Source organism: Podarcis liolepis, assembly GCF_965112155.1.
Source record: "Podarcis liolepis genome assembly, chromosome: 4".
In the NCBI taxonomy this organism is placed as follows: Eukaryota; Metazoa; Chordata; class Lepidosauria; order Squamata; family Lacertidae; genus Podarcis; species Podarcis liolepis.
The window spans coordinates 51,143,796-51,168,990 of NC_139558.1; the positions used below are offsets into that span (position 1 = coordinate 51,143,796).

At 41.8% G+C, this 25,195-nt stretch overlaps 1 protein-coding gene across 8 annotated transcripts in view; it reads right to left on the minus strand.

Moving 5' to 3' along the window:
- Window positions 1–3,081: 3,081 nt before the first annotated feature.
- SLC37A1 (solute carrier family 37 member 1) overlaps window positions 3,082–25,195 on the minus strand; it is a 41,920-nt gene continuing 19,806 nt past the window's right edge. For 4 of the 8 annotated variants that reach the window (XM_083500447.1, XM_083500444.1, XM_083500445.1 and 1 more), the window contains exons 8-20: window positions 24,358–24,524; window positions 23,898–23,935; window positions 23,280–23,363; window positions 21,496–21,627; window positions 20,648–20,738; window positions 19,570–19,632; window positions 17,831–17,916; window positions 17,400–17,448; window positions 15,859–15,932; window positions 14,454–14,532; window positions 13,779–13,876; window positions 6,133–6,185; window positions 3,082–4,689 (exon numbers count right to left, since the gene is read on the minus strand). In XM_083500447.1, coding sequence (XP_083356573.1) covers window positions 4,674–4,689; window positions 6,133–6,185; window positions 13,779–13,876; window positions 14,454–14,532; window positions 15,859–15,932; window positions 17,400–17,448; window positions 17,831–17,916; window positions 19,570–19,632; window positions 20,648–20,738; window positions 21,496–21,627; window positions 23,280–23,363; window positions 23,898–23,935; window positions 24,358–24,524 — 1,030 coding nt within the window. In that variant the 3' untranslated portion in view covers window positions 3,082–4,673. The remainder of the gene's footprint in view (window positions 4,690–6,132; window positions 6,186–13,778; window positions 13,877–14,453; window positions 14,533–15,858; window positions 15,933–17,399; window positions 17,449–17,830; window positions 17,917–19,569; window positions 19,633–20,647; window positions 20,739–21,495; window positions 21,628–23,279; window positions 23,364–23,897; window positions 23,936–24,357; window positions 24,525–25,195) is intronic. The other 4 variants (XM_083500450.1, XM_083500448.1, XM_083500449.1 and 1 more) reach the window with 1 other exon arrangement.

The following is a 25,195-nucleotide window of genomic DNA, read 5'->3' on the forward strand; positions in this document are numbered from 1 at the left end:
GTTGTTAAGTGTTAAAAAGGATATACACGCAGACACCACAGATCTCATGTTAGACCACATGGGACTGCCAGTCATCTTCAGTTTGCCTTGACATCTGTATGTGAAAAGTATGGGACGGGGAGGACAACCAGTTCTTCACCCCTAATTTGATCATACCTTTGGGCTCTCGTCAGTGAGGATGTTTAATGACAAGGGATATAACTGTTGCAGAAGAACAGTTGTTCACTGGTGTCTGAAGAACAACCTTTAGACATGGTTGCACCGTATAGGTAATTGTTACTGCTGTGCAAGATTTACATTCACTCATGAGCTCACTGACAAGGCTACAGAGGATGTTAGCTGTAAACATGACAAGCATTATTTCAAACCACTTTATTCTATGGAGGCATTTATCATGAGAAAGCTATCCAATGTGTATGCTATTAAGCTGTGCAGAAATTTGGCAGGTTGAATGGCTGGCTCGACATTTTATGCTTTTTATGCTACAAGTGATTGAAATAAGTGGGACTTCGTTGACTCTGCAGTCGAGGCCAATTAAAGGGTCTTCACACATTAGGACTAATATAAAAACAGGCTTAGTTTAAAGCATTTACAATTATCCCAGTATGACTAATTATGAGTGAGAGAGGCAGCACCATTCAAAATTGAACCATCACAAAGAGATGAATATTCAAATGAGAGTTAGTTTGTATGGATAAATTCAAAGAGCAGGAATCAGATTGTTCCCTAGAGATATTAAAGAATAATATTGGGGGCAAATTGGATAGATTTAACAAAGGAAAAGAAAAGCAGTGATTGGTACCACAAGAACATATTTTCAGCTTGTCGGTTGTCACTTACCATCCACTGTTTCCCTTTGTGCTGGACAATAAGTTTGAAAGTAAAGCTTGAGAGGTAGGCAATGCCAACCTCCTTCAAGGCAGCTGTATAAGGGCAAAAATCACATCGTTGGGCAAGAGTGGCTGGACTGATGGCTTGAAATATGTTGATGCTGGATCCTTTATATTTTAAGTCCCTGATGTTACGGAGTGCTTTAAATATGGCATCTTTATAAAGCTCGAAGCAGATGATGATATCACACGGGGCTTCACCACTTCTGCTTTGGCCTCCAGGGACTCTATGTGTCCTCTCCACATCTGCTATTGACAGGGGGGGGGTATTTATATTCAAGGTAAGTATCCAATCCACCATGAATTGGGCCATCTCTCCCCCGCTTTCTGATTTTCTGGTAGGCCTCCGTTTCAAATTTGTTTTTACATTTGTTTCTGTCTGATTGTTCCTCAAACTTCAGGGCAAGATCTCCCATGGCCTTGTGCAATAACTGTATTTCAGATTGATTAGTGCTGGCAAGATTCAGTGCTTCATTTGCAGTTTGAGAATGCCTTTCAGTTGATTAGAAAGGCCATCAAATTTCTGTGCAAGTGATGCCAAAGCAGTGGTCCAGTCACACTTTAGGGCTTGGAGAATTCTTTCTATGTAGGCATCTGAGTCGGCCTCCATAGCTGCTGCCGCTTTCAGAGCCATCTTTCCCATTGGGTTTACTGGCATGTTGCACCAGGGTGCTGGCCTCTCAGGGGCGCCCCAGCGAGTGGGGGAGCTGTGCAGCTTTGCCGGCGGCCTCCCCTTTCCCTCCCGCACGCCTGCCAGCTGTGCCCCGTCAACTATATAGCTGGTGGACGTGCAGCTTCCTTCCCAAGCCTCCGCGGGAGGAGAGCGATCCCTGAAGAGGCTTGGGAAAAGGTCGTCAACTCTGGGAAACGGGGTGGGGTGGGGGGCACTGGAGGGATCTTTGCACCACGGCGCCAGATATGCTTAAAATGGCCCTGGCCGCTTTCTTGCCTTTTTGCAAGAGACTGTTGCCTTTAGGCATATCAGTGTCTGAGGCCTCAGATATTGAGCCTTCAATTTGCTCTTTTAAATCAAAATGTGCAAACGTACTTCTAGGTCCTTTAAATCCTTGAAGCATTACCGTTCCTGGTGTGTAAAATTTTTGCTAGTTCCAAAGCCTGTGGTTGTCCCTCAATGCGATTTTCACCGCATTGTGTTCAGAGACATAAGATTATGCCGACATTTACGTAGCTTTGCAGCTAGCCATGCCCCCCCCCGTAGCACAAGAATAGTGTGCTGATTGGGGGGCAGGGAGGAGAGGAAGGAGGGTTTCTTTTGTAATTCCTTCACTTTTCTGCCATTTTCCTACCCAAAATCATTCTCACCCCCACTGTGACACTGGGTAGAATATATAGGGTGCACCTATATTTTCCTTTGCAGGGAGAAAAAGCCGTCCAGGAAGGGAAATTTAGAATAAACAGCCGGACAGGAAAGAATTGAGCAGCCCCATCACATATCATTTTTCCACTCAAGCTGGCAGCCTTTCATGGCTGCTACTCAGCAAAAGAAAAATAATAATTGGGAGACTGCTCATGTAACTTCTATATAACATCTGATTTGGTCACAAATTTAGGCAAAAAATTCTATACAGTACATGCTTACTATTTAATGAGTTCAATGGGACAAATCAGAAGTGAGTAGACTGTGTCAGTCTATGTCAGGTATGGCAAGGTAACGAAGATGCAGACAGCATGAAAACAAATATTTAAAGGTGACCTTTTAACTCCAGTAAATGTTCTTACTGCAAGCCCTGCATTTGGAAGGGTTTGTTGTGGAAGCAAAGCTCCTGAGCAGAACCAATACCAGCAGGGGCTGCATTTAAAAGCTGCTCTGAGGCTGTTTCTTTGCAGCTATGTATCTACTGCTCAACCACAGGCATCTTATGACATCTTATGATGTCAGATGTGAGGGAGGGCCTCCACCAGGCCAAATTTGGCTTACATGTCTGAGATTTCCCATGGCTATGGTTACTCAAGTTGTACACATAACTACGAAAACCATGGCTATTTTAAAGTAGAAATTTGCCACAATGAGCAGGGAAATGAGGATACAGAATGTAGGACTTTAGATATATCCACTAATTCTGTCTGGCTTAACTGATAATGGGATTCATATCTTCATGTAAGCCTCTGCCTTGTGGTTCAAGTTTGGTGTACACTGTATTAAGTAAGAAAACAATTCTTGAAAAATAGGTAAGTTTATGAACTTTAATAAAAACTAAACATAGTCCTGATGGTCCAAAAGGGGGAAAAACTGGATTTTGAACTTTATTAATAAATACATCAGTAGCAGTATACATATTGAAAAATACTAAAACAATTGAACAGCATGTAATATGAGTCCCTTTTTAAATAAAATAGTTCTATTATACATCTTTGCAGACCAGAGACAGACTTCGAATTCTCTGGAATTTAAAAGGATGAATGGGGGGAAAGTACTACAACAAACAGTTAACACTTGTGCTTTTTTGGGATAAAATATACGTGTTTTTCTTTCTTCCTTTCTTAATTTATCTAAATTATTTTTAAATATGCAATTTGTATACAAATTGAGACTTTTACGCTGTAGAAAATATTGCGACTATTCCAATTGTCATAATGAAAATACTCAGCAGAATGTTTTGGTCCCAATTGTTGAGTGACTAAGGCCTCAAGCAACATTATTTTCTGCATATAGAAAATGAAGGGGGAAATCCTGGCTTGTACAGTTAAGAGTGAGCACTCTGGAATGGTTGATCCAAAGCAATCTTAACTCTCCAAACCAATCATTGGCCACCAAATTTGACCAGCAATTTTAGAGGAGACCAAAGATGCTACACTGCTTGTGCTTCTTATGATAACACCCTCAACAATTTTTTTTAAGCCTTATAAGACAAGGCCTGCCATAAGTGGATTGGCTAGTGACCCTTCTTTTTAATCAGCGTTACCCAGAAGTCTAGATGGTACTGCTTATTAAATAAATAATAATAATAGGAAAGGGTACTGTTCTCCAGTTACTGACTCCATGAGATTAGGTTCAGAAGCAGGGGACTGGACAATTGCAGAGTAACCACCATATATACCCGGCACTTCAGGTTCCAACCCATTAGATACACAGAATAACATCGTTTTGAAACTGTACAGTGTGAAAAGTTAGTTGATTATGCTGGATAATAGGACAACCTGCTTTCTTATAACAGAATAAATATCAGATACCCAGCAACAGCCATTCTTAGCAAGATCAGACATAACATGAAGGACACTTTGTTCAATGTTTTGCTAATTCTTCTTAGCACACTGCAAACAAGCATCTAAAGTTAGCTCCATTTCCTTTAGATCTGTTTGCATTCTTTTTTTTTTTAAATGAAACCAATCATGTAACATAAAACTTACTTAAGACAAAATTAGTATCAAGGCGCATTTTCTTTGGCTCAGTTAGTCCATAAAATAGTTAACAGCTCCTTTCTTTGAGGACACTCTCCTTCCTGAGATATTGGTACATGTGCAAAATAAAGAGGGAGGAATGGAGATGAATTTTGAAACCTTCTTCCCATAATCGTGCAAATCTGTTCAGAAAATGCAGCTCAAATGCAAAAAACAAAACAAAACAAAAAACAAAAAAAATCAGCAACAAAAAATCCACAAAGACCAGGATCCAGAGAAATATGTGCAACTGGGATTCCCCACTCCTACTTCATTTTCAAGCACAGCAGCCTCCTTCTTGGTAGTGGGTCATAAATAGGCTCTCTGGAACACAGTCAAAGTCTTCAAAAAAACAATCATTTTAATTTACTTGTTTCTGAAAATTCAGTGTTCTTTAAACCTATAAGAGAATGAAGGATATGAGCAGTCAAGAAACAAGAGTTGATATATCTTGATATATAGTAATTACTACCTTCGAAGTAGGAAGCCCCACCACCCCCTTAATTGCCTTTTAGCTTTCCGAGTGACATCTCACAATAGCTCAGGGCAAGGAACAGCTGTTTTAATTAAATATAATTATCTATCATGGTCTTTAAGGTAAAGGTAAAGAGATCCCTGACCATTAGGTCCAGTCGTGACCGACTCTGGGGTTGCGGTGCTCATCTCGCTTTACTGGCCGAGGGAGCCGGCGTAGAGCTTCCGGGTCATGTGGCCAGCATGACAAAGCCGCTTCTGGCGAACCAGAGCAGTGCACGGAAACACCGTTTACCTTCCTGCCAGAGTGGTACCTATTTATCTACTTGCACTTCGTGCTTTCGAACTGCTAGGTTGGCAGGAGCAGGGACCGAGCAATGGGAGCTCACCCCGTCGCGGGGATTTGAACCGCCAACCTTCTGATCGGCAAGCCCTAGGCTCTGTGGTTTAAACCACAGCGCCACCCGCATCCCATCATGGTCTTTATTCATATTTAATATATAGATTCATAAATGAAATCAATAAAATAAAATCAATAATCAATAATCAATAAATAAAACAGCTAAGACATTTCTATGCCCACTCCTGGCTGCTAAAAGCTTAACTAACCCAAAAGTGGTGTACAATAGCTTTTGGAAAAGGGGATGTTATCTCACTGGATTAGGGCTAGTGTAAGGGAAAGCCCTTCCCGTTGCTCTTCAATACTGAGTGGCTACATATACTGCAAATCATCTAGAGCCCAAGCTCCTTAATTAGCTATCTTTAGCACCCTGAAATGGAATGAAACAGAAACTTTGTGCAGTAGAGTATTGGTTTTATAAACTCCTTACTGTCCAGGCCTATCAAGAATCAGTATAGTGTGCCTCAGACCAGCTGCAGAATCAGATATGGACACAGTCCAGTTCCACTTTAATTTCACACGTTTGTAATTTTCCTAGTGGTAGGAAAGTATAAGGTGTATGCATAAAAAGAGAGTGACGTGTGCTGAAGGAGATGTTTGCTGCAGCAACTCCTGCTGGCAAAAGGCATTTTACAAACTGGAAGAAGACCGTGAGTATCTAGACCTTTTCTAGACCACAGCCTAGGAAGCAAAGAACTTGCAATTTAAAAAAGGGTGACAAATAACATGAAAACAAGTATCAGAGATATTTGGACTCATCTTATCTGCTCTTGCAACAACTAAAAGATTTTTTAAATAAACAAATAAAACATTTTCAAACAATTATTTGAGAAGCTGATAAATAGTACAGAAATCCAAACATAGAAAAAGAAAGAAAATTGTCACGTTGTTGTTGAATGGAAAGATATGTTAGCTAAATATAATGTAAACATAATGTATTGGCACACAGGAAGTTAAGCCAAAACTTACAGGGTGCGATCCAGACTACATCGAAGTTCATTTCGTATAAGGCGGAGCAAGAACTGTATAGATAAAATAAAATAAAAACAGTGTCAAGAGCAAAAATGGCGCCTGACATGAATTCTTCATGTAAATAAAGATGGTGTCTTAAAGTGAGGGACTGGGCAGCATTCAGGCAAAAGTGAGGGCAGACTGGAGGGAATGAATTCTCTTAGGACGCTGACAAAAGACCATGGCAACTTATGTCACAATAATGACATAAGTCTTTAAGGTGCCACAATACTCTTTTGTTGTTCTTGCTACAACAAACTAATGTGGTTACATCTCTGTAGGCCAGGTACCTGAAGCAAAGAAATGAAAGGAGGTACTTGGGTTACCTGGATAAAAGTGCTGTTTATGGATTAGTGGCAGATTCGCATCTTCTAGTGTAAAGGGGCCAGGATGTGCAATGGATCTAATTTTTTCATATGGGGAACTTGGCAAACAAAAGGTTTTTGGAAGTCGCTAATTTAAACAACTGCCCCCTTTTAAGCACTGGACATATAAATTAATCCATTGGTCACCAAAAGCCCACTATAGCCCCTGTATAATGCATGACATATTAATCTGCTAGCCAAATATGCAGCATAATGAACCATGCACAGTACAGTGGTACCTCGGGTTACAAACACTTCTGGTTACAGACTCCGCTAACCTGAAAGTAGTTCCTTGGGTTAAGAACTTTGCCCCACGATGAGAACAGAAATCACGCGCCGGCAGCACAGCAGCAGCGGGAGGCCCTGTTAGCTAAAGTCGTATCTCAGGTTAAGAACGGTTTCAGGTTAAGAACGGACCTCTGTAACGAATTAAGTTCCTAACCAGAGGTACCACTGTATTATGTCTGAGACCAAGTGTAAATGTAAGTGCAGAGAAGCAAAAACTGTAGCCGCAAATTGCTGAAGAGCCCAGTAGAGGGAGTGTAAGCCTGTTGGGAAACGGATTGATGTGCTAACTAGGTTGTCCTTACACTATTCTGAAAGGGTATCGCCATCATTTCCTTAAGTAACTAGGTTTATCTCTCTGATATAACGGAACTGTGAGGGAGAGACCCAGTGCTTTTTTTTGGGGGGGGTGCAGCGCTCAGTGGTATGCATACCCCTAAACATTTTGTGAAGCAAAGTTTGCCCTCATTGAGGGGCAGTATTTCAATATGAGTAGGAAAATGAGAGTACCCCTAAACATATTTTTTTTTAAGGAAAAAAGCACTGGAGAGACCCCAGAGTAGAGTGGGTAAATGACTACTAGAGATACAAGATGTCAAAGAAATAGACAACTATCTGACTTTTAGAAGATATCTGAAGGCAGCCCTGTTTAGGGAAGCTTTTAATTGTATTTTAATATTTTGCTGGAAGCCGCCCAGAGTGGCTGGGGAAACCCAGCCAGATGGGCGGGGATTGATTGATTGATTGATTGATTGATTGATACTATTATACACAAGAGCTTTGTGTGCATGTAATTTAAGAACACTTCTGCAGCAAAACACCTGCTGAGCTGACTGCAGCTGTCCCTGTTGCCATCTTTGTTATGCCAGAGAGGGTTTTGCTCAGAGATTAGCACTCTGGGAAATTGTACACAGTGCTGAAGCCGGAAAGGTCAAGCACTTGGTTCAGCAGCCTGCTAGATGCCGACGAGAAACCGTTTTAAAAAGAGGAACAGAAAGAAAAATGAACCCCTTCCTGATGCCTCCTGCTTAGAAGAGCCTACAAAGGTGGCCCTGGAATTTTCAACGGCATTCCCCTCTCCTTCCAGGAGGAATTGAGAAGGGAAAGGATTTATTTTTCTTTTGGCAAACTTTTAAACTAAGTTTAATGATGGCAGGCACACCAAGGTCCTGCTCTGTTGAATTTGGCTTAGCCACTGCTTGACTAAACAGCGTGTCTGCTGCCACACAACGTTTAAAACAGTAGCAAAGGGCCCCTCCCCTTCCCCTTCCAACACCATCTGATAAGTTGTGGGGTGGGTGTGTTGAGAAAAAGTGGGGCAATCAGGGGAATGAGGTGAAAGCAGGCAGCAGATGTGGAGGGACCAGGGTAACTGGCTATTCAGGCCTCTTCAGGGCAAATTGCCCTAGGCTCCTTGAAACCTAGCAATGCAATGGTCGCTGGTGGTTCCTTCTCAGCACTAAATTCATTTGACGAGCACAAGTACACAAATCGTCTGCATCTTCTGCAATAATTCTCAAATTACAAACAATGTTCTCGAGACAAACAGAAGGATTATTATGCAGAGCAAAGTCACAATGAGAAAGTGTTTTTTTTTAAAGCAACAACAACAACATTTTGCCACCCTCCAAGAAGGACTGTCCTCTCAGTAATATTTCAGAAGATGGAGCTACAAACAGAGATGAAAAGGTTTATCAACTCAGGGTGTGTATGTGTGTGTTGCGGGGGGGGGGGGAGGGATTATTGAAACCCTTATGCATAAATGAGGCTTGATTTTACAAATTGGATTCAATGTATTAACTCTTGAAGGAACCATTTTAGTATCTCCAGTTCCCTACCACTTCCTTAAATGAAATGTGAAGACACAAAAAAACTACCAAAGCATACTAGCAGCTCCTACCCCGGCCTTTTAAAGGTTCTATCTTTGATAGTTTCTACTAAAACCTATATTACTATGGTAACCTAATGCTTTCGTGGGGAGGTGGTGGTTAAATATGAACAATTCTTAGGTGCCAACAATTGCATATTTAAGCTACATATAAGATTTTATAAAACTTACTGAATCCTCAAAGACAAAGTTTACCTTGCAAGAGGGTTTTCCAGTTAGGAATTGTTGCAGAGAACTTAAACGATTCCCTCAAAGGAAATTATGATATATATATTTTTGGCCCTAGCAAGGTTGGATGTTAGCATAACTACTGATTTCACACTTACAGCAGCAAAAATTATATATATATATATATATATATATATATATATATTTGCTTTCGTAGATTTTCACGGGTACAGGAATGCAGGTTTTGGTGTCTTCGGGTGTCTTCCCGTGTAAGAGTTGGGGTGTCTAGGCGACGTTTCGACGAGGTCTCACTCGTCATCTTCAGGCTGGTGCTTTCGGCTTCTTGTTACTGGAACAGAGCAGGATCTCAGTGTTTGAGTTCCTATAAATACTGTTGAGGGGGTGTGGTATATAGCCTCCAACGTTCTGGGCAGAGGGGAAGTTCCCAGGTTAGTGTGTCTTTTCTTCTTTTGTTCCTTAATTACTTGAGGGATATCTTGAGTGATTTCTTGAGTGATATTCTGAGTACCACTTAGGTGGGTCATTAAGTGTGGATTAGTTGCTAAAGCTTTCGTGTCTTGACCTCTTGAGCTTGTGAAGAGTTTTTCTGAGAAGATGGCTGTACTGCACTTAGTTGTGCTCTGGCTTGGCTTCGTGTATAGGGGCGAGCTGTGGTTTTGTGCCCTGTGCCAGCCAGATCTGTGTAGGGATTGCAGAGGGGTGCAGCATCCGGAGGTGCCACTATGGTTTGGCTACTGGATGGAGTCTGTAATTTATCTGTGGAGAGGGTCTGGGTTTGGGTCTGGTGTGGTTGATTGGTGATGGCGTTCTGTGTGCCTCTGGTTCTGGTGTCGGTTTTTGTGGGGAGGGCTAATTTCCAGATGTCTGGCAGGCGGGACGTGTCGTCACGCTTGTTCATGTTGTGGGGGTGTTTCTCTATCTCGATGGCTTCCATGATTATTCTCTTGTGGTGATGTTCCATGTTAAAGAGCAATTTGGAATCTGCAAAATTAATTTCGTGTCCTGTTTCTTTCATGTGTTGGAAAAGAGAGGAGGTTTTTTCTTCTTTTTTGACGGCATTCTTGTGTTCTGCGATACGTGCATTTATTCGTCTGTTTGTTTGTCCAATGTACGTGGCTGGGCAGACTTTGCAGGGTATTTCATAGACCCCTTGGTTTTCCAACTGGATTTTATCTTTGGGGTTTCTGAGGATATTGGCTATTTTTTGGTTGGTGCAAAAGGCTGTTTTGATATTGTGTTTATGGAGGATTTTGCTAATTTTATCTGTAGTGCCCTTGATATAAGGAAGGAGGGCCATGCCATTGTTTTCTTCTGTGTCTTGGTTTTTGGGGGGTGTTTCTTTTTGGATTAGCTTCGTAACCCTGTTTTGCTGGTATCCATTGGCGATTAACACATTTGAGAGATTCTGTAACTCAGTTGTCAAGTGGTCTTTGTCAGCCAGGCGTTTGGTTCTAGAGATGAGAGTCTTGGCTACGGAGTTTATTTGTGCAGGGTGGTGGTGTGATTGTGCATGTAAGTAGCGGTTGGTGTGTGTTTTTTTCCGGTAGATAGTGTGTCCTAAGGAGCCATCAGGTTTTTTGTAGATTAGGACGTCAAGGAAGGGAAGTTGGTTGTTGGCTTCTATTTCCATAGTGAATTGTATTTTGGGGTGTAGGCTGTTGAGATGTGTGAGGAAGCTATCTAGTTTTTCTTTCCCGTGTGGCCAAATTACAAAGGTGTCGTCAACATATCTGAGCCAAAGTTTGGGTTTGTGTTCTGACTTGTCTAAAGCATTGGTTTCAAAGTGTTCCATGTACAAATTTGCGATGACCGGTGAGAGGGGTGATCCCATAGGTGCTCCTTCTATCTGTTTGTATCTTTGTCCATTGTGGATGAAGTACGTGTTGGTTAGGCAGTGGTTGGTCAGGTCCAGGATGTATTCGGGGGGATTGTATTTGTTTTGAATGGCTGTCAAGGCTTCATTAATGGGCACTCTCTCTTCACTCAAGTGCCCATTAATGAAGCCTTGACAGCCATTCAAAACAAATACAATCCCCCCGAATACATCCTGGACCTGACCAAACACTGCCTAACCAACACGTACTTCATCCACAATGGACAAAGATACAAACAGATAGAAGGAGCACCTATGGGATCACCCCTCTCACCGGTCATCGCAAATTTGTACATGGAACACTTTGAAACCAATGCTTTAGACAAGTCAGAACACAAACCCAAACTTTGGCTCAGATATGTTGACGACACCTTTGTAATTTGGCCACACGGGAAAGAAAAACTAGATAGCTTCCTCACACATCTCAACAGCCTACACCCCAAAATACAATTCACTATGGAAATAGAAGCCAACAACCAACTTCCCTTCCTTGACGTCCTAATCTACAAAAAACCTGATGGCTCCTTAGGACACACTATCTACCGGAAAAAAACACACACCAACCGCTACTTACATGCACAATCACACCACCACCCTGCACAAATAAACTCCGTAGCCAAGACTCTCATCTCTAGAACCAAACGCCTGGCTGACAAAGACCACTTGACAACTGAGTTACAGAATCTCTCAAATGTGTTAATCGCCAATGGATACCAGCAAAACAGGGTTACGAAGCTAATCCAAAAAGAAACACCCCCCAAAAACCAAGACACAGAAGAAAACAATGGCATGGCCCTCCTTCCTTATATCAAGGGCACTACAGATAAAATTAGCAAAATCCTCCATAAACACAATATCAAAACAGCCTTTTGCACCAACCAAAAAATAGCCAATATCCTCAGAAACCCCAAAGATAAAATCCAGTTGGAAAACCAAGGGGTCTATGAAATACCCTGCAAAGTCTGCCCAGCCACGTACATTGGACAAACAAACAGACGAATAAATGCACGTATCGCAGAACACAAGAATGCCGTCAAAAAAGAAGAAAAAACCTCCTCTCTTTTCCAACACATGAAAGAAACAGGACACGAAATTAATTTTGCAGATTCCAAATTGCTCTTTAACATGGAACATCACCACAAGAGAATAATCATGGAAGCCATCGAGATAGAGAAACACCCCCACAACATGAACAAGCGTGACGACACGTCCCGCCTGCCAGACATCTGGAAATTAGCCCTCCCCACAAAAACCGACACCAGAACCAGAGGCACACAGAACGCCATCACCAATCAACCACACCAGACCCAAACCCAGACCCTCTCCACAGATAAATTACAGACTCCATCCAGTAGCCAAACCATAGTGGCACCTCCGGATGCTGCACCCCTCTGCAATCCCTACACAGATCTGGCTGGCACAGGGCACAAAACCACAGCTCGCCCCTATACACGAAGCCAAGCCAGAGCACAACTAAGTGCAGTACAGCCATCTTCTCAGAAAAACTCTTCACAAGCTCAAGAGGTCAAGACACGAAAGCTTTAGCAACTAATCCACACTTAATGACCCACCTAAGTGGTACTCAGAATATCACTCAAGAAATCACTCAAGATATCCCTCAAGTAATTAAGGAACAAAAGAAGAAAAGACACACTAACCTGGGAACTTCCCCTCTGCCCAGAACGTTGGAGGCTATATACCACACCCCCTCAACAGTATTTATAGGAACTCAAACACTGAGATCCTGCTCTGTTCCAGTAACAAGAAGCCGAAAGCACCAGCCTGAAGATGACGAGTGAGACCTCGTCGAAACGTCGCCTAGACACCCCAACTCTTACACGGGAAGACACCCGAAGACACCAAAACCTGCATATATATATATATATATATATATATATATATATATATATATAGTATTTTTCGCTCTATAAGATGCACCAGACAAGGCGCACGTAGTTTTTGGAGGAGGAAAACAAGAAAAAAAATTTCTGAAGCTCAGAAGCCAGAAAAGCAAGAGGGATCGCAGCGCAGTGAAAGCAGCAATCACTTTTGCTGTTCTGGCTTCTGTGATAGCTGCGCAGCCTGCATTCGCTCCATAAGATGCACACACATTTCCCCTTACTTTTTAGGAGGGAAAAAGTGAGTCTTATAGAGCAAAAAATATGGTGTGTGTGTGTGTGTGTGTGTGTGTGTGTGTGTATAATCTGTTAATGGTGTCTACGTAGGAGACTTAGAGAAGTTCTAACAGTAATTGCTTCAATCAGCTTGAAATGTGAATAAAAAACCCATTTTGGCTGGACAACTCATTTATATTCAAGTGCCTCTTTCCCACTTTCACTTTTGCATTAACAGTAGCCAGACATTTAGATATTTATAGCATGAGAGATGCTCAAAAACAATTCAAACCTCACAAGTAGAGACCAAAGCTCCCATTCTCTACATGTATTTTTAAAAATGAGGTCCATCTCCCGCCCCATGGAGCTGAGAAAATCAGAACAAGTTACCTCAACATCATCACATTTATTTTAGGAAACCCAATTATATTAAAATTAAGGAGGAAATTTGATCATGTAGACTGCAGCATAGTACCTTTGTGATAAAAAAGCACTATAAAACAGTGATATACTGTGTAAGTTCCACTCCTGAATGGAAATATAAATCAAGCCATTTGGGAAAATGAGACATTAAAAGTATTAAATAGAACTCTACACAGCTACAACTAGATTCTGACTCAACATCAGGAAGAACTTTCTGATGTTGTGAGTTGTTTGACAGTGCAATGGACTCCCTCAGAAGGTGGTGACTCTCCTCGCTTGTAGATTTTTTAGGCAAAGGTTGGATGGCCACCCGTCATGGATGGTTTAGTTGAGATTCCTGCATTCCAACTCTACAATTTGATGATTCTATGAAATCAATGCAGTCAACGCATTAAACTGAACTCTACATTTTAACAAAGGAGCCTACAGGACACAGAAATATGGTACTATTCCATACTTTGACTTACTAGCAAGGCACAAGCATCTGCTATCATCAGCATATAAAACACATTGTTCCAACCAGAAGGAGAGAGGAGACCAGCTAACAAAGGTCCCAGAGCAGCACCTAAAACACAGGACACATGGGTTAAAGCAATACAGTGCAAGAAGCAGCACATCTGACAGGCTGCATAATATTTTATACGTTCCTGAGATTTCAACATCCATAACATATTCGGAAGTGGCTTCTAGGTATGTCACCACTGCTTCATGAAATCACAAATATTCGTCTTGAAATGGGAGAGGACAGAGGGCTCACCCACACTTACTTTTGCTCTGAATTTCAAGACAGAGGTCTGGACTTTCCAGGTCTGACCGCTTTTCTTTTTTGGCCCTCTGCTTTTCCTGCGAAAACCAGTTATTTACCGCTGAATCGAAGCAAATGGTCATCTGTGGAAAACCAGATTTGCCATTTGCTCTGATTAAATGGTAAAGATGGATTTTTCTGGGGAAAGCGACAAAGCGGGGGGGGGGGGAATGCTCTGATGTGTTCCAGGAAAGTGCTTGGGTTTCCATTGAAAAATAGCTGAGGGGTGATGGGCACAGATTTCCAGGTCTGCAGCTACACTTAGAGTCATTCTACAACTAGGCCCATCAACTGAACTTTTGTTCTTAAGGCAGATATTTTGGGAGCGAAAGCTTACCTACTGAACCTGTTCCATCAATGATAGCTGTAACAGTGGAGAGTGCTTTTGCATTTCCCTTGAGACTTTTATGGGTACCCTTTAAAAACAAAATGTTCAAACCTTAATAATGTTAGCACAGATAGTAGCAATATTAACAATCATTTCTCATTTATACAGTTCCACTTTTTTGAGCTCTTAGGACAGAGAGGTGGAATATAAATGAAATAAATAGTCTTTGTTTCACAAAGCTGAATGGGTGGATCTGGGGGTGCTCAACCTATATCAATCAAAACTAGACATTACAACAGTTTCTCTTAAATGCTTTTGCATTTGGGCCATTTCTGATGTTCCTCTATCTTGTAGTCCCACTACCACCACAGATCAGCAAGTAAAAATTCTTACACACGGTTGTATTGAGTAACTGTAGACTGGGGTACTTTTCCAATACTGGGAAACACTGGCCTGTGAGCGCTCCAGTTGGAGAACAGCCTTTACCAAAGGTGTCATGGGCTTTGAAGACACTCAAACTCAGGACACAAGGTAGAAACGTGCTAAGAGGAAGGTACGCTTGGCAAATCCACACCATGATCAACTCCCACCCGGAAACCAATGTCCCCACTGTAGAAGGACGTGTGGATCCAGAATTGGCCTCCACAGTCACCTATGGTAAAGGTAAAGGGACTCCTGACCATTAGGTCCAGTCATGGCCGACTCGGGTTGCGGCGCTCATCTTGCTTTATTGGCTGAGGGAGCCAGCGTACAGTTTCCGGGTCATGTGGCCAGCATCACTAAGCATCTGGCGAACCAGAGCAGCACACAGAAATGCCATTTACCTTCCCACGTGCTTTCAAACTGCTAGGTTGGCAGGAGCAGGGACCGAGCAACGGGAGCTCACACGGATTCGAACCACCGACCTTCCATTCGGCAAGTCCTAGGCTCTGTGGTTTAACCCACAGCACCACCCGTGTCCCAGTCACCTACGGACTCATTGTTAAAACCGTGTTTATGGAAGACAATCTTACTTGGCTACGAGTGATCGGCAAAGAAAGAAGACTTTTCCAATATTTACATTAAAGGATAAATAAAATGTATTTTCTGAACTCCTCCTTAAAACCATATACTGGAACTTGCTTTATGTCAAGACAGGAGCCTTTCCTAGCTTCATTCTTCTCAAATTGTTTCCTATTGGATTATACAGATATTGGATACACCACCATAAACCCAGTTGTAGATTAGTGAGGATCTTCTTCAAGGGGCCATTCAACTCACACACTTCAAGGATAATGGAGAGCTGGCCTATGGATTCTGTCCTTCTCTAGAACATTATGCCTCCTCCTTTCATGTGTTCCTGTTCTTATTAAAACGAAAAAGACTAATATATTATGAGAACTAACCTGAACAATTAAGACAGATACATACTCACCAAGTCAGCTGAGACAGCTGTTGTGATCAACGCATAAGGGCCATTTACAAGAGCTCCACTGATGAGCAGCATAACTTGAAATGAGATTAAACACAACAAGCAGATTTTCAGAATTTGTGCTCGCTCTAACAATACATGGAGGGTGAAAGATCTATTAATCAATGCACATTTATTTCAAACAGACGAGTTATGAAATTATAAACAGTGGAAGCTCTGTTTTCCAAAATACCTTATATGGTAAAAAAAAAAGGTCACCCAGTAATAAATAGCCAGTGGATTGTTCTTGGTGTATATTTGAAATGAAAGCATGGGAGAAGTTACGTAACAGAGGGGACTGGCATTCTTATCCTCATTTGACTTATTGGTAAAACTGAGCTGATGAGCAGACATTCAACTTAACACAGCCTTGGAAATAAAGGATGAGAAGGCATGGATAACAGAAAGAACTGGGGGCAAATAAGAGCAGAGTGTTGTGTTGTAGTCTGCATAAGACACACTGCTGCCATATCTGCCCTGCCTTGCCTTCTGCCACATTTATTTGCCGACTGCGAGGCAAATGATGGCAATCGGTCCTTGTACCTGTCTCTCCCACAGTGAGAACAAGCACAGAACGCAATAACTTGCTGCTACTGCTTACTTTGGACCTTAGTAGAACCAGTAGACCTCCAAAGGCAAAAGAGAGGCACACAGTGAAATCCTATGCAAGTCTACCTGAGGTTAAGCCCCATTAGGTTCAGTGGGACCCGCTCACATGTACATAAGTTGGCAGAGGATTGCAAGCAAAGGATGCTATCTGCAAGCCACTTGCTGCTGAGCTGTACTTCTGAGCCTGTCAGTCCCGAGCCTCAGTGGCTAATTCCTATTTGCTACTAGTGACCACGCAACTCACAAACAACAACACTGCAATGATCTACTTACTATATTAGACCCTTCCAAAGCAGTAATTACTATTTAGGTATACTAAGTAAAACTATGGCTGAAAATTATCTGTACTACTTATTTCCAGTTCCAGATTGTCAGTCCCAAGTAAGGAAGTAGGAAATATATTTAAATGCAGTGAGGAAGAAAGAAATGGAAGTATATTTTGTCCCTTCGCCCCCCAGACATTCACATGATTACTATCGGTTGGCTAGAGCCCCTCTGTGTGTATGTTTTGAGACTACAGTAAGGAATTTATACACCGAAGACAACATGCGCTGAATTAAGGGAGTAGAGCTAATTCCACTATCTCCCATTAGCTTTTGCAAAAGGCAAGCTATTAGCAGAGAAGCAATTTAGGCTCCAGATCACTGATGTTGCTGTGATTGATATGTGAGATTGTACTTCATGAGCTACACTGCTCTCACGAGCAGATGATTCTCGACTGGGGGGAAAACAACAACAACAAAACAGAACTGGTCTATAAATACCATTAGGAGCGACCATCTTAGACCTATGTTCAGTACTTATATTTTATAATATATTATGAAATACATTCCCAGATATATTTTTAATCATCCCAAATAGGTTAAAAAAATAACGCTAGAAAACAGAGAACTCACCTATGGTGGCCTCAAAGCCCATTTTACTGATTGCTGAAAATAGGTATAGCTAAAGTAGACATAAAGCAACAGTTAGCTCAACTCATCATGAAACTTTAACTTTTCAATAACAAGATCAGTTGTCTTTGCTGGGTATCAATTAATAAATCTGCATTATTTTGCATTGAGGGACCCGACGACAGGCCTGACGAAGCGACTATAGATCTCTGCTATGCAGGATGCAAGGCGAGTTCTAGGATTTTATAGTAATTTTCACATTAGTTAAGGCTAATCCTTCAAGGGGGAAGAGAATCTTATGTTTCAGTGGGGAACAAAGTCACTTAAACAGTTTCAACAGCAGAACATTAAAAATCCACCCCTCCATCGCTAAATCAGCACCAGCTAGCAGACACATCTAATTTTATCTCTGTAGTTGAAACAGCAGGCCGTACCGTGGGTGCTGCAATCAAAAGCATCATGCCACAAGTTGTAGCTCTTTTCTTCAGTCTGTCTGATATTATGCCTGCCAAAATTCCACCTGTGGAAAAAGATTAGGGGAACTGAATCTTAAGTAAGGACATGTTTGCAACTACATTAGACACTACCCATAAAGGGCATCCTTTTGTTTTCTTAAAGAAGTGCCCTGCATATATTATGCATCAATAAAGCCAGTAATACTATCACCAATAATTTTTACAGTGTAATTGATCAAAGTGTAATAAATAAGAAGGGCTCCTCTAGTCTGGCATCCTGTTCTCATAGTGGTCAACTAGGTACCCGTGGGAAACCCAAAAGCACAAATTGTCGTCGTCGTCGCCCTCCTCCTCCTTCTAGAACACACTCCTGTGGTCCCTCAGAAAGTGTACCAGGGACCTTAGGAAGTTTCAGATCTCCTCCTCAGGGGATGAAGAAATAAGTTTGAATTCGCAGGGGGAGATCCAACCTTGTAAGGCCCCTCTCAGCCACTGCGCAAACCTTGACAGGCCTTGACAGGTATCAGTTTGGTCCCTGAAGGAAACAGGATGCTAGAGTAGACAAATCTTTGTAGGGCTCATGTATTCCCATTTTTTTCCTACTCTGTACTCTTTCATTGAGTAACCTTTTTGTTCTGAAGGTTCCAGCTACCACTTTTATGCGGAATGCTCCCAAATCTATTTCCCCATAGCCTCTTCAGTTTCAATCTCTACATGCCCACCGTCATTTCCCACTGGACCTCAGCACAGACACCCATGTGATAGTGACATCCAGACTAAACTACCATAATGCACTCTACCTACATGAGGCTGCCTTTTAAAGGTGCTTCAGAAATTGGTTGGAGCCCGGCACTCGAGTCTGAACTGAAAGTACTGGTGTTGACCTTTAAAGTCCCTATCAGGCAGGGTTCATCCTTGGACACTTTCAAGTGGCATTAAAAACTCACCTTTTTTCATGGCTTGTTGCAATAAATTGTGGTTTGGCTGGAGATTTGATAATCTTGCCTAATTCTGGTAGTTGCATTATTTGGTACTATGTTATATTTTGCTGGAGTATTGTTGGTTTCGATAAACAATGGGTTCAGGTGATCAATATATTCTAAGCAGTGTTAATTGTATTTTTTTGTCCATATGTTGATATAGTCTGTAAATTGCCTTGGGAAGAATGTTATTTTTGAAGGGCGGTATATAAATTTGTTAAATTAAAACATTTCTTGCCAATGTCTGAAATGGAGCATAGCAAAGATAATACTCTTGTTTATTCCTGACTGTTAATTTCAATCAGAAGGCAAGACTCTCTTGGTGGTCTCTGCTCAGAATGAGGAGTACAAGGGCCTGTGAATAGGCTTTTTGATCGCTCTCCCCACTGAGATGTAATTTACCTTGACAGTGTACTTGTTTTGCATACTTCTTTCATAAGGCTTTAGAGGTAGAGATCTGTGATGGGTGAAGTCAGTTTTGAGTACTGACTTAGTTATGTAGGTATTTAGATGTGAACTGGTTTAAATATTGTATTACATTTTGTTGTGCTCCACCTGCTACAAAAACCATCATCTGCTTAATATTCTCTCTCTCAGCTCAGCAGCTCAGTTTGTCTGACCAGTTCCCACTACCTGCTTTTCTCCATAGCTCTTGCCTCTGTGTTTAAGAATATCAAGTCAATTCAGAAACATATAGATTCTGTGTGTGCAATATCAAACACTAAGTCGCAAACTTACCAAAGATTCCTCCAACATCAAATAGTGTGGATAGATCGCCTGCTCGTTTAGCATCAATATGTTCTGTCAGTGAAGGAAATAAAAAAAATACAGCAGGAATTGCTTAGATTTTTTTCAGGAGCCACAAAACTGGCTGACTGCCCCCATATGTGGGGGTCTTGTGTTCATGATGGAAGAAAGGCAAGATATAAGTTTAACAAGCTGGCAGGTGGCACTAAGAATTAAGGTTACATATTATAACGCATACAAAATAGGTATCTGTTCCAAGTTATTCAGGGCAAACCCAGATGTGGTGTGGCAGATCCATGACTAATGTTTTGTTTTGATAACTAGAAGCCCTATGGGGCAACTTTCAAGGCTACAAAAATGGTGATCTGGAAATGGGTGCTTTACTCTTTTCCAGGGTAACTCACCAACTTCCAAAGCTGCTATTAGCAATTACATGGTTGGAAGGGGTGTGTGTATCCTGCTTGATTTTGCAAGGCATCATTACTATACTCTGCAGAAGCAGCATTTTGCAAAGTATAGTAATGATGCCTTGCGAAATCAAGCAGGACCGCCCTCCTATTACATCAGCTGATAGGAGGATGCAATCATCGTTAGCACTGGTTTTGGGTACACAAGAGGTCTCTTTGGGTGAGCGAGAGACCCAGTTACCTGCTTTAATCTCCGATTGTCACTGTGAAAGGGAGGGGGCTCCATTGGGAGGAAGGGCAGGATATAAATTATAATAAGAATAATATCCACCTTGATAATACTATCCTCCCTTTTGTCAGCCATTACTTCCCACTGTAGCAGGAAGGTAAATGGCATTTCCATGTGCTCTGGCATCCGTCATGGTGTCCGGTTGCACCAGAAGTGGTTTAGTCATGCTGGCCACATGACACAGAAAGCTGTCTTAGGACTAACGCCAGCTCTCCTTGCCTGAAAAGCGAGATGAGCACAGCAACTCCATAGTCGCCTTTGACTGGACTTAACCGTCTAGGGGGTCTTTACCTTTTTACATTTACCTTACTTCAGAATACGTTTATCTTTATGTGGATCGCATATACATGATCCTTTAAACACAGATACTTACCTACATTTGTGATGTACAATGGAAGCCAGAAAAGAAAAGTGTAGCTGACCAGTTTGGCAAATAACAGGCAGAGAGAGAATTCTACAACTCCCTACAGAGAACAGAAGATAATTATTTTTTTTAAGCATACTTCCCCCCCCCTCCAATTTTAAAGGTACGATGGCTTATATTCAGGCCAATATTCATCATTGAGTTTCTTAGTCATTTTATACAAAAAATAGCGCTAATCCGCTAATCCTTCAATGGGCTTGCTTCGCAAGACGAAAAAACCGCTAGACAAAGAGAATCACAGAACGGATTCTTTTCGTTTTGCGAGGCACCACTGTAAATAAAAATGTCTTAGCCTGTGTTTCTGTGGGGAGAGCATTCCACAGATGAGGAGCCACAGCTGGAAAAGCCGATTCTTGTGTAGCTGCCCTCCACATTTCCATTAGATGAGACACACATAAGCCCTTGCTGAAGACCAGTGGCGTAGCGTGGGTTGTCAGCACCCAGGGCAAGGCAAGTAATTTGCGCCCCCTAACCCGTGGATTTGCACCCCCTAACCTGTGGATTTGCGCCCCCTAACCCCCAGATGTTGCGCCCGGTGCGGCTGGCCCCCCCTGCACCCCCCACGCTACGCCACTGCTGAAGACTGCGAGGCCCAGGCTGGTTCATGGTTCAGATATTGCACACAACCAGTGAGGGGAAAAGGTACCTCCGATTGATGCATTGTGTTTTGTTTCCATGGCATGGCTACTGTCACTGGAGAAGCTGACATAGTAGAAGCTATTACTATTACTTTCATCTGCTGAAAAAGATAAGGGCCAAGCCTCAGTCCAGATTTGAAGATGGCGACGTATACTCACAGGTATTCGCAAAGCTCCAGAAAAACTTATGGCAGACTTCCTGTTTTCAGTTTCCTCACAGCTTCCATTGTTATGATTCAGTGACTTGTTGCACTTCTCATTGTCAGGCAGCAGGCAGTGCTTCTCTGGATCCTACAAAAGACCCCATCAAGTTCAATGAAGGTAATAAACCAAGCCACTCATATATTAATGTACTGTTAACATGAAATAATTTTGCATTTTAATAGGTTAATTGGAACCATAAACTACTTTTGAAACACCAATGGCTGAAGCAATTTAAACTTACTTATGGAATCATGTTACCTGCTGCAAGACCAATTCTCATATGACATATTCAACTTGACAAAAATGCCATTATGTATGGATTTCTTCAAGCGTATGCCACATGGCCTTATTAGCTAGTACTTTCTTAGGGGAGGTCTTTCCTCAAGATATTAACAGAATTAGCCCCATTCCAAGAGGTGTTTTCTTAAAGGAGGAAACACACTAACTGGACAGTAGGACATAGCAGCTTCATATGGAAGTAGGTCGTTAGATTATGGGTTTTTGGTGCGTAGTATCTAGGCAACATCTCATGTATTTGAAAGTGTAAGGCAGCCTTTCTCAACCTGTGGGTCCCATCACCCCTAGCTAGCAAGGCCAGAGCTCAGGGATGATGGGAATTGTAATCCAACAACATCTGGGGACCCACAGGTTGAGAACCGCTGGTGTAGGGTGATTAATAGGAAGACATGTAAGCACACCATGAGCAAATCAGAATGAATGAAGGATGGATGCTCATTTTCATATAACCACCCACAAACAAATCAGAAAGAAATAAATCACAATAAAGACTGGATGCAATTTGAGCACCCCATAAGCTTTGCGCCTGCAAATCAGGATGAATGCTGAACAAACAGGCCACTTGGAGGAGCCCTGAGTCTGTAGGAAGAAGTGGAAGACCTTGGCCAAGGATAGTTGCTACTGCTCAGGCTATTATGAACTTTCTTGTCCAGGTTTTTGTGCATAGAATCTGTGTACCCTGTTCTCTGTGTGCAGAGAGCTAAATCATTATCCACATTTGGGTGGTGCTGTTAGTTTTACAATCAATAAGATATTGCATAAGCCACTGGGCAATAAATTTTGCAGAAAGAAAGATACTGCTAAACATACCTATTGCACTGCTAACTTGAAGCAAATAAATACATATTTACGTGCCCTCCAACATCTTGCAGGATAAGACAGGGCCACTCTTGCATACACAAAACACCCTTGTTCTCATACTAATGATCTATTATTACTCCTTGCTGAAAGCTGCTGTCTACATGCTACTCAGCACACCCACATTTCTCTGCAATGCTTTCTAAACCACATGTATTCGTAAGTGTCCTCTGTTAAAAACTTGAGAATGCATTGCTTAAGCACACAATGAATTTGGTTCTAATTCAATAAAATAGCTGAAACTGAAACACATTCACTGAAATTAACTGTCAGGATATGCAGTTGCACAGGGCTGGAAGGGAAGCTTATGCACATGTGCATATATACTAACATTCTTTTAAAAATACACCTTCCAAGTCTTCCCAAAGGCAGAAGGGACAAAATAGAAACACTGATTTACCAAGGGCAGATAACAGAAGGTCACATCTGTCTCTCATAAACAGGGACAGTTGGAAAATATGTGATTAAGCAAATGTTGCTTCATGCAGTCATCCCCCCCTCCCTCAAAGCATTAAGGTAATTTGCTTAAATATGAATTCATGCAAGCTTTGAAAAATCTAATTATGAAAGTATTTTTGATTTACCCAAGATAAGCTTGTTTTCTTAGCGCTTAATTCTGGTTTCTGAATGGTGTATCTATCTGGCCCATTCATGTAACTTTTTGAATTCTGAAAGATATTTTTATAAGACATATTAAGAACAATCCTACTTGAAGGAAAGCCTTATTAAAGTCAATGAGGCATCTAAATAAACATTAGGATTAGGCTTCAATCTTTTTTCTCTTTTAACTGCAATGACAACTGGAAAGCTTGGTAATACATAAACTCAGATACTTTCCCTTATACTGCACATGAGGCAAACATATTTAGCCCATTCATCTTGGCCCATGTGGGGTTTTTTTGTGTGTGTGTTTCATGAACACTTCCCTATTTTCCACCCCAGATTTTTTGGGGGGAGGGGTTCACATAGGTTTATTACGGGAAAGTAGTGCTTTCAAGCCTTTGAGGTGTACAGAAGTCTTTCAAGCAGAAGGTTCAAGAAAAAGAGGGGAAATGAGACCCCCCCAGCTTTCACTCTGAACCATCTGCTTTTCTCCTTTAGGTACACCCACCATACCCCACATATGCTGGTTGAAAACTAGTATTGTGAAACTGGAAATGGAGAAAATGCAATTAATGAGGTCCCTAAAAGTCATTACTTACACTGGATGATGAACTTGTACAGTTTGCATCCCTAGGATCTGAAATAACACAACAGAAACACAGAAATTCATGGATATCTTCCAAGCGCTCATGGAAATGTTTATGGTTTGTTTTATAAAATGCTGCTAACACACAATATCTAAAAATGCATGATTATCATGAAAGCAGGCTTCTGACTGGATGCAAATTTTAATAACTGCATTGTGTCAACTCCAAGTTACCCATAATCTTGGTTTGCAACCAAACCTGGAGGTGAGGATATAAGACTGCAGAATCACATACACATTCTTCTGCTCCATTCATCCACTTACCCGGCATGCACACTCAACCTCTTTTTTTAATGCAGCACAAGCTAGAGGATTTTGTGTGTGTATGGTCTATGAACAATATTGATCAATTACATTTATTGCAACCCAGAACCTGCTGTTTTGCAGAAATTCATTTCGGAACAGGTACTTACGTTCAATAAGAAACAGGAAGCAGACAATCCCCATTAAAGCTATTATAACGCCAGGCACCACAAAGGACAAACCCCAGGAGGTAGACACCCAATAGCCAGCTATTAGGGACCCTAAAATATTCCCCACTGAAGTGTGCGAGTTCCATAATCCCATGATCAATCCTCTCCTATAATAAACAAAGGAAAATGGTCTCTTTTAGAACTTCTCATCAACATTCATTTTACCCAGGTGAGACATTAGTGCATTTAAGTTTTCAGTACTTGAAATACTTCGAGTTGGGGGGTGTCTAGGTAGATTTTGTGTTGGGTTCTGATGTGCTTTCCTATGTATGCAGGACTGGCCCAAGAATTTGGCCTGCCCAAGGTGAAGGACAAGATGGTAGCTCCCCATTCCCCATTCAGATGTTGTTGACCAGCATGGCAACTGAATTTGACTTTAGCACTGTTGTTGGGATAGCGTCCTCCACCACACCAGAGAGTAGCAGGCTAGGATAGAGGGTGCAGGGCAGCCTAGGTGGCACAACACAGCTTTGACCTCCAACATCTTGCCATCATTCATTCACCGCCCTGCCTGGCAGCCGCTTGCTACCTGCTCAAACAAAAAACTACAGTGCAGCAGAAGTAGCACCTGCATGAATCATGTGAGCAGAGCAGTGCCTGCTAGCATTTGTGACCTATGCTGTCTGCCTCTCTGCCTGCTTGCTTAGAGAAGAGCATTTCCAAGCAGCACTCCCCATGACATATTGGAAGAAGGCAGGTAGATGAGACCAGCCCAGGTCAGCAACAAGCAAGCAGCCAGAGAAACATCTGGGAGCAGTTGCTTCACTTTGTCTAGTCT